The sequence below is a fragment of the Anas platyrhynchos genome, chromosome 18 (assembly GCF_047663525.1).
Source record: "Anas platyrhynchos isolate ZD024472 breed Pekin duck chromosome 18, IASCAAS_PekinDuck_T2T, whole genome shotgun sequence".
NCBI classification, from domain to species: Eukaryota; Metazoa; Chordata; class Aves; order Anseriformes; family Anatidae; genus Anas; species Anas platyrhynchos.
In genome coordinates this window covers 3,798,531-3,817,453 of record NC_092604.1, presented here as the reverse complement: position 1 = coordinate 3,817,453, position 18,923 = coordinate 3,798,531, and the positions used below count along the sequence as shown (strand labels likewise).

General features: G+C 47.7%; 1 protein-coding gene across 19 annotated transcripts in view; it reads left to right on the top strand.

Annotated features, from left to right (window-relative positions):
• Positions 1-18,923, top strand: part of ZNF618 (zinc finger protein 618) — a 176,918-nt gene that overhangs the window by 89,047 nt on the left and 68,948 nt on the right. For 17 of the 19 annotated variants that reach the window (XM_072025363.1, XM_072025360.1, XM_072025361.1 and 14 more), the window contains exons 4-5: positions 6,877-6,954; positions 15,271-15,309. In XM_072025363.1, coding sequence (XP_071881464.1) covers positions 6,877-6,954; positions 15,271-15,309 — 117 coding nt within the window. The remainder of the gene's footprint in view (positions 1-6,876; positions 6,955-15,270; positions 15,310-18,923) is intronic. The other 2 variants (XM_072025351.1, XM_072025354.1) reach the window with 1 other exon arrangement.

Here is an 18,923-nt window from a genome sequence, read left to right as displayed (position 1 = left end):
AAGGAAGCTGGGTCCTCTCTTGTGCTCCTCCTTGAGCCTCCGTGCAGAAGGGATGCCACCTCTCGCACAAGGACTGGGGGATGGGAAAGAAGCACTCACACAACCCCTGAGAATTGGCAACAGATTTCTTTATTGCCAGGACATCTTGCAGGTAAGCCTGTGAGATGTCTATGGTGTTTGGTGGCTCCAAGCTAACGCTTGGGATGGAGCCTGAGCAATGAGTAGGGAGCTGGCCGGGCACTCCTGTGATGCTGCTGGTGCTCTTGCATGGAAGAGAGCAACGACATGCTGCGGTAGTCCCAGGTCTGTTCTGGTGGAGATGGATCCACTTCCATTTGTTCCTCCACATCTTCTGGTGGATTCATCTCCATGGGCTCCACAGTCCTTGGCAGAAGGATAAGCCAGTCTTTGCCTGGGACTGCCCCAACAGGATGCTTTCCATCCAGAAAGTTTTCAGGCCAGGGTGCCAAACCAGGGGGTCGTCCAGTTCCACCCTGAGGTCCCATGCCACTGTCAGCTTGATTTTCACGCATGGGTTCAATGCTGCCGTCTGTTTTACGGCCATGGCTGGGTCCCATGCTCCGTTCTGCACTATGCCTCTGCTCCCCACAGCTGTCTGCCTGATGCTCCTGATTTTGCCCCATGCCACCGTTGTGCCTATGGGAAGGCCCAGGCCCCCTGTCGCTGGATGTTAGAGGGGGCGGCCTGTTCCCCATGTCGTCGTGGTACCAGTGGTACCGCTGAAATGTGTCTGTGGGCTGCGCGCCAGAGGTCTCTCGAGCACTGGTGTGTCTTGTGCTGCCGGCGCTCTCCCTCCGCCCATGACACTTCTCCTTCTTGTTAGCTGCATTCCTTCTTGGTGCTTCTTTGGACGGCATTGCTGTCCTCGCACACCAGCAGGGCTGCTTCTCGCCTTGCTGCTTCTCGTCTCCTTCCTGCCACGTACGCTGGCTGTCAGAGGCCCTAGTCGCTGAGCGAGTGGTGGGCCAGCTGCAGGGGGGCTGTTTTATAGGGCCCGCAGCAAAGGCGGGGCAGTGGTGGCCACTGTGACCTTAGCAAGCCTCTGCGCTGCAGTGGCCCATGCGTGGCCAAAGGCGGCTGTGTTGGGAGCGGCCTGGAAGATGCCCTCCCGTGGAAGAAGGAGGAGGGTTGGGGGGCTGAGGGCCCCTTTTCTGGGGCTGGCTCCCCCAGGCCATTTGGCTTGCCAGAGAGAACGGCTGCCCCTTGACCACAGGGACTGCCCTGCACCTCCCATCCTGTGTCCTGGGTTTTTTAGGTAATTTTGTTCAATTCTTTACAGAGAAGAACAGAAGCAAGGTGCATCTTCAGCCCTAGTTCCCATGTGTGCTTTGTGCTCTGAGTGAAGAATTTCTTCCTCACGTCACATCCAAGCTAAATGTCCCCTCCATTTGTTCAAAGCCATTATTCCTTGTCCCATGGCTACACTCCCTGATAGAGTCCCTCTCCAGCTTTCTTCTAGGCCACTTTTATGGGTTAGGTTAGGTGGCAAAACTGCAGGATGTTGCAAACTGCAGCCTGGTAAGACCTTGTTCCACATGTTCCACATGACGTTTTCCAGCTCAGGCTCTAGCCTCTCGTCAGTGTAACACAGAATCACAGAAACATTAAGGTTGGAAAACACCTCCAAGATCATCTGGTCCAACCATCACCCTACCACCACTGTCACCCACTAAACCTTGTCCCCAAGCACCACGTCCAACTTTTCCTTAAACACACCCCCAGGGACGGTGACAGCACCACTTCCCTGACAACCCGTTCCAATGCCTGACTGCTCTTTCTGAGAAGAAATGTCTCCTCATTTCCAACCTGAAGCTCCTCTGGTGCAAGTTCAGGCCATTCCCTCTAGTCCAAACTCCTCAGAACAGCACCCTTTCCTCTTCTGGGACGTTTATTCCTGGCAGGAATGTAGGTCCCACATCCTGAGGCCCAATCGCACCCTGATGTTTCCATGATACGGGGCTTTTACTCTCAACCCCCTCACGATGAAGGGCTGTGGCCACCCCCTCCTGCTCCCCTCCCAGTTCACCACCGTCTTCTCCTCATAATCCCCCTGCTTTAGAAACAGAGTCCTTCTGTTACAAGTAAGGACCTGAAGGATGGGGTGAACTAAGTGACACTTCCCAAAAATCTTCTGGAGAGTCTGGTTTGGGCCAAGAGGGTACCAGGGGCTGCAACTGGACTGGAGCTCGGGCAGCACCTGGAGGAGACTGGGGCAGACCCCCAAAACATGCCCTTTTTTGTGTTTTGCTGAGTTTGTGCCCATTTGCTCTCAGCCCTGTGGGGCTGCCCTCCAGTTCTGCTTTCTGCTGGAAGCTGCTGTCTGGCTGCAGGTGCTTAATTATCCAGGTGCTAATGAAGTTCATACAAACACCCTTTTGACCCCAGCACAGCCAGTGGAAGTGGTGAAGGATTCAGGGAAGAAACCCAATGAAGAAGAGTAAGTGTACAAGAGCAAATGTAGAGTCCTGCACCTAGGAAGGAACTACCACATGGATAAGTACGGGCTGGGGGATGACCTGCTGGAGAGGAGCTCAGCAGAGAATGACCTAGGGGTTTCTGGTGGACGACAGGTGGACAACAGGTTGGCCATGAGCCAGCAGTGTGACCTGGTGGCCGAGAAGGCCAAGGGGATCCTGGCGTGCATCAAAAGGAGCATGGCCAACAGGTGGAGGTGATCCTCCCCCTCTGCTCTGCCCTGGTCAGGCCTCACCTGGAGTACTGTGTCCAGTTCTGGGCTTCCCGGTACAAAAAAGACAGGGATCTCCTAGAAGGAGTCCAGCAGAGGGCCACAAAGATGATATGGGGCCTGGAGCATCTTCCCTGTGAGGAAAGGCTGAGAGACCTGGGTCTGTTCAGCCTTGGGAAAAGAAGACTGAGAGGGGATCTCATCAATGTTTACAAATACCTGGAGTGTGGGAGACAGAGCGATGTGGCCAACCTCTTTTCAGTGGTTTGTGGGGACAGGACAAGGGGCAATGGCCACAAAATGAGCACAGGAAGTTCTGCACCAACATGTGAAAGAACTTCTTCATTGTGAGGGTGACGGAGCACTGGGACAGGCAGCCCAGGGAGGTTGTGGAGTCTCCTTCTCTGGAGATATTCAAGGCCCATCAGGACGCCTACCTGGGCAACCCGCTTTAGGGATCCTGCTAAGGGGGTTGGACCTGATGATCTCTTGAGGTCCCTTCCAACCCCTACAATTCTGTAATTCTGAAGTTCTGTGATTCCTTTTGATATGCTGTTATGCATGAGTCTCACAAGGCCCATGGGTCCCCCGGGTCATCCCAAGCAAGGGCAGCCAATAGACTGATGGCTCCCATGGGCCCAGAGCTGCTGCCTCCTTACCGGTGTGTCTGGGAGGGCATAGCTTAGAGAGCCGATGTCTCCTCTCCTCCTTCTTTGTCCATTTTATCTTGCTCACTTCATGTGCTGGCCTTGGGCCAGGGCCATTTGAAGAGCTCCAGCACATCAGCATTTCTCAGGGCAGGGCTGTGAGGGCAAGAAAGGCCAAGAAGCAGACTGTGAAGTGATCTAGAAAGGAGAGGAAAATAGAATGGTATTGGTGTTATAAATCAAGAGAAAGGGAGGGAAACTGTTTGGCTGGTGTGGATCATTTTCTAATGCTGGGAATACCATCAGGTCAGTATTTGTGTTTTGAAGGACTGAGGTATCTGTGAGTTGGTCAGGAGAAGTTTTATACAAGACTATTTCAACCCCCAGTCTGGTCCGGGCTTTATGAAAAATATTTTGGAGAGGATTTTTCAAGTCATGCATTATATCAGAAATGTTTCTGAGACAATGTGAAGAGTGAATCCTTCTGCTTTGAGACTATCAATCTATGTACATGCTTGATTCATACCATGATGCTGATGTCTCAGGTACTGAGCTGCTATGCACACATAATTTGTGAGATCTTTGGATTCTCCTTAGTTAAACCACGTAAATGCTGCAAAAGCCTTAAAAATTTCCAAGCCTTTCTGTCTCTGTGGCTTGAAAACAAAATGTCAGAGGCTACAGAGATGTTTAATAGGTATCAATCATCGTTATTCTTTGGAAATGCATCCACTTTAAGGGCTCTTTTCAGATTTTTTTCCGCACAATTTAGATGGAAAAGCAGTGGAACGTGGCTCTCCCGTTGGATAAACACGAAATCGATATTCAGGGACCTGGATTTTTGACCGTGTATTGAGATACATGTCTGGTATGTGATGGAAGGGTGTGAAAGTCTAATCAGGAACAAGAGAGCAAGGGAAAGCTCTGGACACGCTGAGTGTGTTGCCCAAATTCTATCTGCAAGGCTCAGTAGAAGTCTGGCCAAACTGAGTGCACCAACTAACCAAAAACCCTCCCCATCTTCTCACCTACTACAAGCGGCTTTAACCTTGCGTGGCACATCCTGATGTGGGTGAAGTCTGAAATAAGCCATGACCACAGTGGTAGTGCCCAAGGCAACACGAGCATGTCCTCTGTAAAGCCTTAGCATGTGTTATTTCACTTAATCTCTAGGCAACTCTAACAATAGTTACTGCGGCAAACACTCCCTCCTTTCACAGTGGGATCTGTGCCTCTGACCCCACCATGGTGTGCTGCATACGTAGCTGGGGCTGTTGGGCTGTCTTGCAGTCCCTGTGGGGCAGTGCTCGGCCACCTGCAGGCAGGAGGTGGGTAGAGGTGCCCCTGGCAAAGCTGTCTGTAGCCTCCCCCACGTTACATGTGCGAGCTGAGTCACAGGGGATATTGGGACCAAAGCACTTGCTATGAGATGCAGTGGGCTCTGTCCTGCCTTCAGTTCCTGCCCTTGCTTCCTGGGCAGAGCCCATTGCATGGGGCAGCAGTGCCGGTTTGGTTGCATTCTGGCAAGGGAAGACACTATGCAATCACTTGTATGGCTTATGTTCTTCTTGAAGAACTTCTGCACAAGCAAATGCATTTATGTGCCTTATACCACCTGCAGAGGAGGGGAGAAATACAAGAACTGGTGGATGGGGGGGGAGGTATGTGTGTGTGAAATCAGCCCAGAGCCCCTAATTGGTTTTCATCTATTTTTATTTTTTGCAGTGCTCTGTGTGTGCGCAGCACTGTTTTAGGGGCATGGGTGGGCGGCAGTCTCAGTTTGCTGGTGGTACAGCTGAACCTCAGGCACTGAACAAGGTTACGGGTTGGAATGGCCCAAATGATCGGGAGCGCACTCATCTTCTGGCCATGCTTGCTCTGGGACTCTGGCTGGAATAGTTTTCAGAAAAGAGCTGTGGAGATTCGCGATCAATTTCATCAGTCTTTGAGCATGGACAATGAGGGCTGGCAGATGCTGCTGACTTGCTGGTATCCAGGATTTCACTTAGGATAACCTGAGTGGAGTGGCCATTGGTGATGACTGTCCCATCTATTTGTATCTGTATACGGGAAATGCGGCTAGGTACAATATAAGAGGCTGTGGAGCAGATCATAGTCAACTGACTACAGCGTCCATATTTTAGAGTGTTTTTCCAGATGTGTTCTCCTGTGTTCGGGCTATTGCGAATTGCGTGTCTGAGCATCAGTGACAAAGTATCCTCCCAAGCTCAAAAGAGAGTCCTAAGTGATGCTAACAGTGATGGGCAGGGAATTCAGCATGGCTGTGAGATGGGAGGAGGGTTGTTTTCTTCAGAAGCTGTAAGCAATAGGACATAGAGAAGAAAGAATGTGTGTACAGTGTGTTCAAAAAACATGTTTGATTTTGTTCCTGGAAAGACCTTACTCAAGAGTAACACACAGTAAGTATTGCTGTAATATGATGTTTGGAAGTGTTTATTTGGACGTGAGCGTGAATGTTGTGTTCTTGTTTGTGGCCCATCCTTGAGTTTTGCTGTTTCGCATGATCAGGAAGATTTTTCCAAGGTTGCATGCATGTCCGTGGAAAGGAAATACTCCGTTCACACTAAAGAATCCTCAGTCCTGCCTTCTCCCACCTCCTCTTCCAGTGAGTGCTGTCCTTGCTCTACCAGATAGGACATACAGGATCTGTTAATTACCTGCTGATGGACAGCTAACAAATGCAATACATTTTGCAAGTGAGAGCTTTAAAGTCTAACTTACAGCCTGTTTGCCAAAATGGAGTGGGAAAAAAGGGTTGAATCATCTTAAATAACAAATCTGAGGAAATTTCTGTCTGCCTGTCCAATAAACAGAAGAGGCTAAATTCATTGCATAATTTCATCATTACAAATGATTCTCCCAGCTCTCTTTCTCTGGTTTCATTTCAAATGACTATTTGCAGATGTGTGTTTTCTGGAATTAGATACACAAATTGAGAAGAGAGACTACTGTGGTCATGTGATTTTCCTTAAAAAGGTCAAAAGTTCTATTTGTATCTATTTGGTTTCCTCTGGGTGGATATTTACCAAATCTCTGTGGGTTTCCTGAGAAATTTGTACATTGTGCATTTCTTGAGAAATTTTGAAAACTACTTGCCTCAAGATAACATACTGCCTTCTTTTTTCAGTTGAAAAGCTTTTTTCCCATTTACTAGGAACTTACTGAAAAGTAATTCAAGGTTATTTCTGTCCATAGGAAATATTAGTCATTATTATAAAATTATAAGTCAGGCTATTTTGAGAGTGGCCCTTTCATGTTAGCAAATTTATAAAGATATACTGAAAATGTAAGTTCAGGGTAATATGTCAAGGAATCTTAAATAAGGCTGTAAAAGGAATAGAGTCTGCGTAGTGATTTCCTGCATTTATCTCCATGAATCTTCCAAAAATTACTTTGCTGCAAACTGCATTTTTTTTGTTCCTGGTTTACGGATAAGTATATGGTGAGGCTGTTTTTCCTGATCTAATATGGCGTTGTATGCTTTTCTGTCTTGTTTTTCAGGATCTTATGAGTGTGGAATATGTGGGAAGAAATACAAGTATTACAACTGTTTCCAGACCCATGTGCGAGCTCATAGAGGTATCTCTCTCCTGCTCAAATATTTGGGAATCCTGGGGTAACATTCACGCTCAGGGAATATTTTGGGGAAGGCTTTGAAGATTGCTCTGCCACTTCTCTGTCCATCATTAATGCTTCTTTTGGGTAGCCCGTTTGTAGGATAATCTCTTTGGCTCTCTGATCTCTGTGGCTCTCCACTCCAGCAGTATTCCTCCTGAAGTTGTGGCCAGCCGCTGTGCTTGCTGCAGTAGGATAACTGCAGTATTTACTGCACGGGGCTGTTTGCGGCATTGCTGTGTGTTGGGAGAGCTGCAAATCACTAAGTCTCTCCTGGCAGATGAAATCATGTGCCAGCCTCAGGCACTGTAGGCACCTGCCCGAGGTGTTATGATCCACCCCTGCTGTGTCTGGGTGGAGGACGGTTACAGACCAAGGCAAAAAGTTCAGGCAAAATCCAGGACTTCAGGATGTTTGTACCTGTGCAGAGGGTTGTTTTTATTCATGGAAAAGGATTACACACAGTAAAACGCATCAGGTGCTGATGTTCGTTACTATTTATGGATGCCCACAGTACAGGCTGCTGAATTGTGTATCTCACTTTATGCTGGCAGTGGTATGCTTCTGTGTTTTCATGCTACACATAAAATGATGCTTGAAATCATCCCCGTGCCCCTGCTGAGGTCACTTTCCAAATGTATTGTTTGCATGAAATTTCTTGTGCTTAGTCAGAAGTGATTTTCTTTTTCCTGAATTTTCTGTAAGTGGCTAATTTCAAGTTACTTAATTGCAGAAATGGGGAAGTTTTGCTTGGCTGTTTTGTACAATTAGCGTAGCATGTATAATTTGGAGAAATACGTATCTAAAATAGCAAAACCATAGGGACTTGAAACTAGATCACAAGCCTTTCGGTGTTTTTATTTTCTTCCACCTGAGTTAAGCACTGAAGTGTGTCAGACTTGTAGGAGCATCTGCGATATCTCCTCATTTTTCACTAGCAACATTAGTGTTCTTGGTCTTCCATTAAACAATTGACTGGAATGTCTGAAGGCACATAAGGGAATCTCCCAATGAAAACTGAAAATCCAGGAATAATGAATGCTAATGTAGTGTTAAATCTTAAATGCTTAAACTCTCAGAAGTCAGCAAATGCACAGCTGAAAAGGAAGCATGCATCTGAAACTTCTCAGAGTCTACAGTCACAGTAAATACTTTAATTGCATGGTTGCATAGTTCTTGTGTGCTGTTTAACATCATAGAGCTTCTTCTGTATCCTTAGATAGATGCATAATTGGTTTTTGGTACTCGTATTTCTTTCTAAATGCCAACAAAACTCCTAGAAGTCCTTTAAATAACTGCTACAAACTAGCTTCGCTCTGCAGTTGAAGAAAAAAATCCATAAAATAATAGTGAGTGGCAACTGCCCCACCCACTGTAGGAGAACATCAGGTTTGTGACTGTCTGAGGAACCTGAATATGGTTCCTGGAACATACCTAGTCCTGAGGGCACTGGCAGGTGAAGTTGCTAAGCCACTCTCTCCATTATATTTGAAAAGTTGTGGCAGTCAGGGAAAGTCCCCAGTGACTGGAGGAGAAGCATAACCCCCATTTTGAGAAAGGGTGAAAAGGAGGATGCAGGGAACTACACATTGGTCAACCTCAGTTCTTTGCCCAGGAAGATCATGGAGCAGATCTTCCTGGAAGCCATACTAAGGAAGGGACTTGGAAAACTGGTGATGGAGACATCCTGCATGGCTTCACTAAGGGAGAATTGTGCCTGACTAACTTGGAGGCCTTTTATGACAGATTGACAGCATTGGTGGACAAGGGAGGAGCAACTGATGTCATCTACCTGGACTTGCCCAAAGCCTTTGATGCGGTCCCACACAACATCCATATCTCTAAATTGGAGATACATGGATTTGATGGGAGGACTATTTGGTGGGTAAGGACCTGGCTGGATGGCTTCATCTAGAGAGCTGTGGTGAAAGGTTCAATGTGCAGATGAAGACCAGTTATGAGAGGTGTCCCTCAGAGGTCTGTACTAGGACCAGTACTGTTTAATACTTTCATTAGTGACATGAATTGAGTGCACCCGCAGCAAGCAGGTTTGCAGATGAAACCAGGCTGTGTGGTGCAGTTGCCATGCTGCAGTTGCCATCCAGAGGGACCTGGACGGGCCAGAGAGGTGGCCTGTACCAATTTCATGGAGTTCAACAAGGCCAAGTGCAAGGTCCTGTACCTGGGCCAGGACAATCCCCTGGATATGGAGCTGTTGGAACAGGTCCAGAGGAGGCCACGAGGATGATCAAGGGGTTGGAGCACCTCTCCTATGGAGACAGGCTGAGGGAGTGGAGAAGAGAAGGCTCCAGGCTGACCTTACAGCGGCCTGACAGTGCCCTGGTGGGGGGGGACGGACGGGACTCTTTGCAGGGAGCAGAGTGATAGGGCAAGGGGTAATGGCTTTAAATTAAAAGAGGGTAGGTTTAGATTAAATATGAGGAAGAAATTCTTTACTCAGAGGGTGGTGAGGCCCCGGCCCAGGCTGCTCAGAGGAGCTGTGGGTGCCCCATCCCTGGCAGTGCCCAAGGCTGGATGGGGCTGGGGGCAGCCTGGGCTGGGGGCAGGGGTTGGAACTGGATGGACTTCAAGGTCCCTTCCAACCCAAACCATTCCATGGTTCTGTGATTCTAATAGTTTGCTGACATACAGAGGGCTTTACTGTTGCCTCACAGCATTGCAATAATTTTATAATAATGATAGCAATATTTAAATTTGGGACAAGGATTGCTTTTATTTTACCTCTCTCCAACAAGCACTGTGGGATCCTTACTGCAACAGGAATTTGTAGGAGCTGCATTAGTATGAGATCAGCTTCTATTGTGTGATTCAATTTACTAGTATTTATATATTTATTTATATTGCAAATGAAATTAAGGTATGCATCAAATGGTCTCGATTCATCACCACACACATGTACAATTGATATCTGTAGGTTTACCACAAACTCAGTGGAGACATTGTTTTGCCTTTTGCTTCTTTTTTTTGTCTTTTTTATGTGTAGCTACAGAAGATGGAAATTTTCAAAATTTTGTATGTGGAAATTTATTAGTAATTTTCATGTCAGCACTGGAGAAGCACAATTTATGTATGTAAAACTTAGAAAGTGTTGTTTTATCTTGCTGTAAATTGATGCATGCAGTGGTAACATTTAAAGTGCATTTAAATTGCCTTAAGACAATAAAAATCAAAATGAGATATTTATTCTTCTATACTAGTCAACAAGAAATCAAATTGAAAATTTGATGCAACTCTGTAAATGTGATTCTCCAAGAAACAGTCCCTGAACTAGCTGCTTAAGCAGTTTAGAAGTGTACCTATCTGCAGACAAATAATATACTATTGAATGTGCACGTCATGTATACCTAAAAAAATAATAATAAAGAAGGCCTGTATGGAGGAAAGCTCTGTGTCCTATTATCCATTGAGAGTCAGACACAGCTGAGCCAGAAACAATGCTGGAAATAGCAGAAGACCATAGGACTTAAAGAAATTTTGTTGGAAGATGCTTTTATTGCAACAAGTATATAAGGTTTTATGTAGAAGCAGTGGCTGGTATTGGCCACCATAACAAATATGAGATAACCTTCTGGTTATCATTGAGGGTGTGATTCTTCACTCTTCATATTCTCCCTGTGAATCTGCAGTCCACGTCTTGGATCAAATCCCAAAGCACTGGCAAGCCAGCTCTTCTAGTTCTGCTTGTCCCCGAAGTACTGTGAGTTGAGCTCCCTTGGCCTATTCTGTGCAATCATCAGCTGCCAGAAATGCAGATCCTGGACCCTTCTGACTGGGCATGGAAGGAGCAGTGGCAGGACCTGGCATTCCCTCTTTGCCTGATGGTTTTTCTGAGCATCAGCCACCACCATGCGTCAGACACCTAGTACCTGCCTTTGCCTGAGGGTTTGGCTGGTGCAGGATCAGCTCTCCAGCTCAGCGTCAAAATAACTGGAGCAAGCTCAGGCTGCTTTTCTTCTCCTTGGGTGCTTTCTTCCAGGGCTTTTTGGGCCCTCAAGCAGAATTACCAACTTTTTGTTAAGCACTGAAGGATATCCTCCTTCCTCTTGAACAGCCCCACTGCTTGTTGCTTTCTTGTGCCATTGCTGTGTCACTAACAGGATTTGTGTAGGCCCTGCAGATGGACAGAGCTGGTGATCCAGTGGGATCATCAGCTATTTCCTGTTGTGGGAGAGGAGAAAGGTTCAAACCTGATCAACACAATTACTTTGGGACAGAACAAATGAAAAAGCATCTCTATAGCCAGCCCTGCTGTTCTCAATCAGTGACACAAGTTCTGTTCCCAGGAGGGGAGGTTGAAAGGTCCCAGATTGTCCTTGCTTAGCACTGGGTTATTTCTAAACTCAGTTTTGTGCAGCCTGGTATCAAGGTAGCAGCAGTAGCTGGGGAGCTTGGGGCTGGTGTAGGCATGGGGTCTTTGACCCTCTCCTTTTTTGTCCTTAATTGTCAGATCATTGGTTTAGCCCACACAAGACCTAAATTTGTTCTCATCCTTTGAGTTGTTCAGTTCCACGTTGACTCTCACTTGGTGACATCTTTAAGGCGTAAAAATCACATTCTTCTTTGTAGTGATCATTTTCAATAGAAATTTCCTAGATTTTTCTTTATGTGCACTTGCCTACTCGCTGAATGTCCATGGCAGAGAAGCTGTGCTGACAGTGATTTTCTTCAGGCTGACTTTTTTTTCTTCATCTGCCTTCAGGAATGGTGGTTTCTTAATAAAAAACTGGGCATCCTCATAGTTTATTGAGCCTTCTCTATGGTGCTTTGCTTGGCTGGAGGAATTCAGGGAGCGATTGATCTCCTGGTACTTTGCAAGTGCTAAGGGTCGAGGTAGCTCTTTGTCAAAGAACTGCTGCTTTGCAGGCTCCCTTTCTGCTTTGCTCTGAAAGCCCAGTTGCAGGCATGGGAACCCCATGTAAAAATCCCTCTTTTACTCTGCCAAGAGTCAGGTACATAGGTAAGAAATTTGCTCACTACAGATTATCTAGGAAGAAATGAAAAGATTGCAAGAAATGAGAAGTGAAAAGGTTATTACCCTGTGCCTCCCCAAAATCCAAAAAAAATAAAATGAAAATAAAAATGTTGGGCTGAAAGGCTCCTTTGTGAGCTGTTGTGCAGACCCACGGGACCAGGGCTCCTTCCTCTCCCTGCAGAGCTGCTGGAGCTGGGCTGGAGCAGAGAGGCTGCAAATTCCTGGTTGCACTGGTGGGCACTGTCCCAGCTGTCAGCATGGACAAACGTTGCTGCGTCACCTACAGGAAACCCAGGCCTCAGAAATGTGTTGCTTACAGTACTTTTTGTTTAGCTACATGGGGCTTTTCAAGTCATTGGAAGGTTTGGAGTCTCTTCAGGAATTAGTCAGCTAGAAAGTTTTGTTTTGTACGGTTCAGTTGTATTTGAGCAACATGAGCAGCGAAACATCGGCATGGTTTGAGTGAGGAGAATTATTTCACTTTTAGATAACTCAGAAATGGCTGAAATTACTTTATTAGACTTTCAAAAAGTAAATTAAAAAACCTCTGGGCTGAGGCCAAGCAAGCAAGATTTTTACCCAATGGAGAATTCTTCAGAAAGCAAATGAAAGAAAATAGCAAGATTCAAGTTTAACCCTCGCAGGATATATCGCCTCCGCTGTAATAATTGGTGGAAGTTCCCTGTTTCCAGATAAGCTTTTCTGGGTTGAAAGATGATTTTGCTTGAGCTGTTTTTCTTTATTATTTATTGACATTATTTAGTTGCTGCAGTGCCTCCCTGAGAACAGACTGGTTCTCTGTTACCTTTCCACATGCGTGTGCTAGCCCAGGGCCTGATACAGCACCGTCAGGGTAGGGTTTGTTGACTTCAGGTGAAATTTCTAGTTTAACCAATTGTTTGATGATCTTAAAAATTCTCAGAGCTTCTGGAGTTTCCAGTAGGTGCTTTGCAAGGATGGTTTCTGCTTAGTTCCAAAAATATGAAAAGGAAGATGGCTCATTCAAACTGTGAATGTGGAAAAAAGCATTTTTCCTATGTTCATGTTTTTGGAGTGTTGAGTTGGAGCAGTTCTGTGATTGAAACAATTTTGAGGTGAGAAGTTGAAAATTAATAGAGAAATAACCATTCTTGAGGAGAGATGGTGGTTTTGAGCTGAAGAAACCTGGGAGTCATTTGTATGATTATCTGCTACTGAAAAATCATAGGATATTTGGGGCAGGCATTTCACCCTCTGTGCTGCATCCCAAGCATCCTTTTTTTTTTTCTCCACTGTGCATTTCACACTCTGTGGCAAATTTTTATAGGAGATACAGAAAGTTACTTGAGACACAGGAGTTAACAGTTAACTTGCTTGCTTTCCAGCTCTCCTTTTGACCTCCCTACTCTCACTTTTGCAACTTTCTCAGAAATTGGTCTTTTGTTTAAAGCTGCAATTACTTGGTCTCAGCCCAAAGGTGATTTAGAATGGGCTGTTAGGGGATTTTTAGTTGTTGTGGTTTTTTGTTTTTTTTTTCTTTTTTTTTTCAATGAAGCCTTTAGTCTACCTTATGACTAAGAGTAACAGCATTTCTTAACACAGTACAGAAATGGCTGCTCTTTAAACCTCTGCATGTTGCTTGATTCGTGTTATGTTTAACTAAAGTACTTTTAAAAGCTATTTAAATGACAGAAATAGTCTGGTGCATGCATACTACATACCTTTTATGGTCTATTTATGTCATTGTCTGTGAACGCCAGAACAGTATTTTGCAGAACTCCATTGTGCCACAGCTAGCTTTCTCCTTGAGTGATAGGTGGTAATTCAAACAAGTAGCAGCTGTGGAAAAATACAGGGGTTTGACTTTTGAGGTTTTGCATATGATACTGAGGCTTTCTAATCTGGCCCCTCAGTTTATGAAATTGTGCCAAATTAATTGCATACTCTTTAATCTTGCTGCCTAGAAAAGTGATCTAATCGGGCAGGTTAATCAGGAAGAAATGTACAAATTCATAAATCCACAGCCATTTATTTGTATTCTTTTTAAGAAACAAGAAGGAAATTAAATGCAAACAGTGTTTATTACTTAAGGTTGCAAATTTTAAATTTAAAAATGCTGTGACATTCCACAGCTGTGGTTTTCAGAGTAATGCAAGCATGATTCCAAGAGACATACGGAATATTTTGAAATGTAGTTATGTTATTAGATAACGTGACATACGGTATATGCAGCTTTGGATGAATATGAAACACTTCAAAATGGCTTGGAAGTCCTAATCATTTATGATCCTTGACTTGTAACATTGGGTTTTGTTTTCCAGCTTGCAGCTTTGCCCATTGCATTCATTTAGGGCTTGAACGTAATCTTTGCTGTGTGCTGCTTGCGGTCACACGTGCTACAGTGGAGGGGGCTTTCTCTCCCATCTTTTCACATATGTCTTCAGTAAAGCAGGATGGAGTAGCCCCGGGGGGATTCCTGTGGCTCATGGCCCATCTCTCACAGAGGTTTGCCGTTGCTGTTGGAGGAGGGGACACAGTCTCCAGGGACGTGGCAGCAGTGCCGGCTGTGCATCTCCCAGGGGAGACCGAGCTGGATGTGTTGTTCACCATTTGCTTTCCTGGGTTGACAGCGTTTGCCCAGGAATTAAGCACATGAGCGATTTCCACAAACCTTCAGCAGGAATTACAAAACGTATCATCATGAGCTCCACGAATAACACTGGGACAATTAAGTTGTGTCAGTCAGTCTAGGCACACCTCAGACACGACCCCTCTGCCTTGAGATACATGGTCCCCTACTCCGCTGCGACCCAGGCTGGCCTGAGACCAGAGGGGTGATAGCACGGACTTTCCCAGGGGGGCTGAGTCCGTGCCAGTGAGTGTCCCACAACCTGGTGCTGCCTGTGGGGCCCACGAGGGCTCTGGATGGAGCACCTCTGCTGGGCTAAGCCAAGCTGGTGATCAGACCCTTACACATAGCACCTCAACGAAGCCTGCCGCAGGCTGCCAGAGGTGGGGGGCTTGCTCCTCAGGGTGCAGGGTTGGGGTAGGGGCACCCTCGTAGCCGTCCTGCTTCAAAACCAAGCTTCTGCGACACTGCAGAAAAAGTTTGAGTGGTGGCAGCCCTTGCAGGCATCGTGGGCCGCTGTGGTGGGGTGCCGCTGTGTGGGGTGCCGCTGTGTGGGGTGCCGCAACGCGGCTGGAGACGAGCGAGCGGTCAAGGAACTGGGGCAGCTGCGAGGCTGCGTGCTCTCAGACGTGGGGCAGAGTCTGCTGTCAGATCTAAGTGCAGCTCTTTCTCTTTGCAGACACTGAAGCTGCCTCAGGTGAAGGAGCCTCACAAGGCAGTAAGTACTCACGGCGCTGTGTGCGCGTAAAGGGGGGACCGGGGCCTGACGTGTGCGAGCACCGCGGGCGCGCAGGGTGCCCGGGGCGCTCGGCTGGGCGCTCTCTCCCCCGGCGGCACGGCCGGGACCGGCTGCTCACGGCTCGCGGCCGGTGCCCGGTGCGGGGAGCGGGGATGGCGGACACCCAGCGGGGCCGGGAGGCCCAGGGCCCCTGGGGGCCCTTCCCTGCAGGCTGCGGAGCGGCGGCTCGGCCGGCAGAGGGCGGCCGGCGCCGCGGAGATGGCGGCCTTGGGGCGGTGGCGGTGGGCGGAGTGGCGGGGGCCGCCTCCCGGCTCGGCGCCCCCCGGCCCGCCGGGAGGGGAGCGGAGGGGCCCGGGCAGGTCCGGGCGGCGCTGAGGGGCTGGGGGGTGCCGAGGGGCCGGCCGGAGCCACGCAGCCCTCCCCGTCACGCAGCCCTTCGGGGCGGCCCCGGGTGCTGCTGAGCTCTCCAGGTTGATGGAGTCATGTAGGATTTGTGAACCCCAAACCCGCGATGTGGTTCCGTGCCCCCTGGGGAAAGACACTGATGGAGTGGAGGGGTTCAGCGCAGGGCCCTCTGCTAGGAGCGGGGCTGGTTCAGCCCGGGGATGGGGCAGCAGGGACCTGGTGGCACTGGGAGGACAGAGCCAGGTGAGGAGGATGGGAAGCAGCAGGCGTAAGCTGGAAGAGAGGCTGCATGTGAGGAAAAGTTTTCCGCCATGCTGTGGAGAAGGTTGTCCAGAGAGGTTGTACCTTCTCCATCTTTGGAGGCTTTCAAGACAAGTCTGAATAAAGCACTGAATAACCAGGTCTGAGCTCAGATCAGACCCTGCTTGCAGCAGGATGCTGGCCTGGAGACCTCCTGAGATCTCTAGAGACCTGTGTTTTTTCCTGTTAGGTAAGAACCATGAGTTTCACTGAAAAGGTAAGTTACCAGTCTTACCAGTCATAGAGGATGGCTTGGAAGAGCCAAACTGACCCTGGCTGGGTTAAAAAGAGGAAAAAAAAAAAAAAAAAGAAAAGACAAAAAAGAAAAGAAAGAAAAAAAGAGAGAAGTTGGATAAATAGTGAAGAATAAAAATAATTAAAAAGTACAGCCACACAACGTTTTTTAAACTGCTGTTTCATCAGTCCCATTCTGTGATAGGTGAAGAGCTGGAAATGAGCATGAGGGAGTCCCGGCGTTCTGCCTGCAGGAGGCAGGGCTGACCATTCCGTGCATGGGTGAAGGTCCTCAGCCCCTGGCTGAAATGGCTGGGTAGTGCCCCGCCATCGCAAAGTGTGTACCTCCTCCTTGTGCCCACAGGACAGGAGATGGGCTCTGCAGACAGGCCCTTTCAGGCTCCCTGTGACACAGGGTCTGCAGGACCAGGCAGAGAATAGACACTCCTTTCCAGACTCACGTTGTCTCTTGTTCCATAGCTGCCATGCTGCTTGTTGGTGTTTCACTTATCCTGAGTCTTTCCAGGCTCATCTCTTGCTTGAATTTTGGCATGTTTTTTTTTTGTTTTTTTTTTTTTTGTTTTTTTTTTTTTTTTGTAAGTCAGCTTTCCCCTTCTTACCTGTCAAATGAATGTTTTTGGCTGAGATAGAGGGAGGAATGGACAATAAGAGGGGAAAAGTGTGAGGGTTTGTGCCCCTGCTGTGTGGGCAAACCCTACATTGTTGGAGCTGTAGAAGGATTTATGTGGACAATAACAGCCTCTTGTGGTTGGTGGCTGCATCTCAGAGACTAGAGAGAATGGAAAGTCACAGGCAGAAAAAATCACTGGGAGAAGACAGTGACAAGAAGCTGCTTTTTATACCAGGTTTCAGAGGAGCTGCCTTGGTAGCAGTGGAGGTGCATCAGCGAGCAGTAAGAATGGCAGGGACTGCTTCTGTCTTTATGCAGGGTTATACGAGTCTGCCTCTGTGCCATCCCCAATGCACGAGTTACTGAACCCTCTTTAACCTACCACGCTCAATGCTCTCCCAAAATAGTCTCACCTAGCTGAAGAACTGGAGGCGAGACCAAGCCACCAGAGCAGGGAGTTGGTGGGTGCTGAGAGGGAGGCCACCGCAGGCATCCAGCGCGGTGGAAGACCAGCTGTGCATGTCACCTGCCTTCCAGCTTGAATGTGAAACTGCTCAGCCAGTGCTGCTGTTCCTAACTGCAGATGATTGTAATTTCCTGACAAAGTCATCTTCCTCTTCCCCTCCTTGCCACTGCAATGAAATAATTCAGCTGTCTTCTTTCTTCCCTGTGCCCTCTCCTCTGGAGCTGGATTAAATCCCTAGCCTTCCCTGGTTGCCTATGCATGGCTCTTCTCCTCTTTTTGCTCAATGGCCCTCTTGTTTTCTTGTCGTTCTGTTTGCTCATCGTATATTTTAGGAATTTTATTTATCTTTCCTTTCCTGCTATTTTTATTTTGCCTGCTCTCCAGTGCTATTCCTCTGTGACCCGATTTGGCTGTTTATACCCCTTCTGTTACAGACGTCTGTATTGTCCAAATCTTCCTTTGCTATTTCTACCATGTTGGGAACCTCTAGACTCTTGGGCTCTGCAGACATGGTTTGCTGCCTTACAAAATGTCTCAGTACTTAATGGATACAACAAGATCCTGTTTTCTCTCATGTGTTTCTCCCTGGGTCTCTGTGGCATAGATTGCATCCATCCAAAACTGGTGTTGATGAGGGTCTTCTTTGCTGGGTCCTGCATGTTTCTAAAAGCTTTTTTCTCCACAGTGACTTTCTGACAGCAGCTGTTACTCACAGCCACAGTGGGCACCTGGGGGGGTTTGGTGAAGCTCCTCCTGTCCGTGGGTAGTGGGGAGACATCTCAGCTGAGCCTCTGCGGAGTGCAGCGAGAGCACTGTGGCTGGGTCCCAGGCTTCCTGGAGCTGCGGTTAGCGGTGTCGTGTCATGTGGACTTACCCCAGAGCAGTGACCTCTTGGGAGGTGGCATCCTCATCGTGCCAGGTCATGCACGAGTTGTGCCTGGCCTGCTCTGGGCACAAGGGGGTGAAGCTGTGAAGTAACATGCCTGTGCCTTCAGGGCTGAAAGACTGAGGTAGGAAGAGGCTGCTTCGGGCAGGGCTGGCCCAGCCTTCCATGGGGAGAAGGGAGCCGTGGGGTGAGCTGGGGTGCAGCTGAGGCCAGTTGTTAGTTTGCTGCCTGCTTGAAGAGGAGACATTGGTGTTTAGACTTTCCAGCTGGGAGGGCGCTTTGAAGGCTGCCTCGAGGAAAAACTGTTGGCTGTTTGCAGCCTTGGCATGTTAGTCTATAGACTGTGTCTCAGGGACTCACTTTTCTGTCGTGGATCCATTCTCAAAGTGACATAGATCTGTGGTGCTGAGGAGAGGACGGTGCCCTTGGGGACACAGCTGCATGACTTTGTGAGCAACTTTTTAGCCTTGGCTCACAATCCAAGACCAGAATTCCCACATGTAGAGTGAAGAAAACAATGCAACCCACAGTGCTAATGTGTTAATAAAAAGGATTGTCAAGCTGTTACCAACTTTGACTGACAGGGAGGAAGGGAGGAGAGGTTTTGAAAAAAAAAAAAAAAATTTTTTTGATACTTTTTCCTAGGCAGGGATGACCAATTTGACATTTAG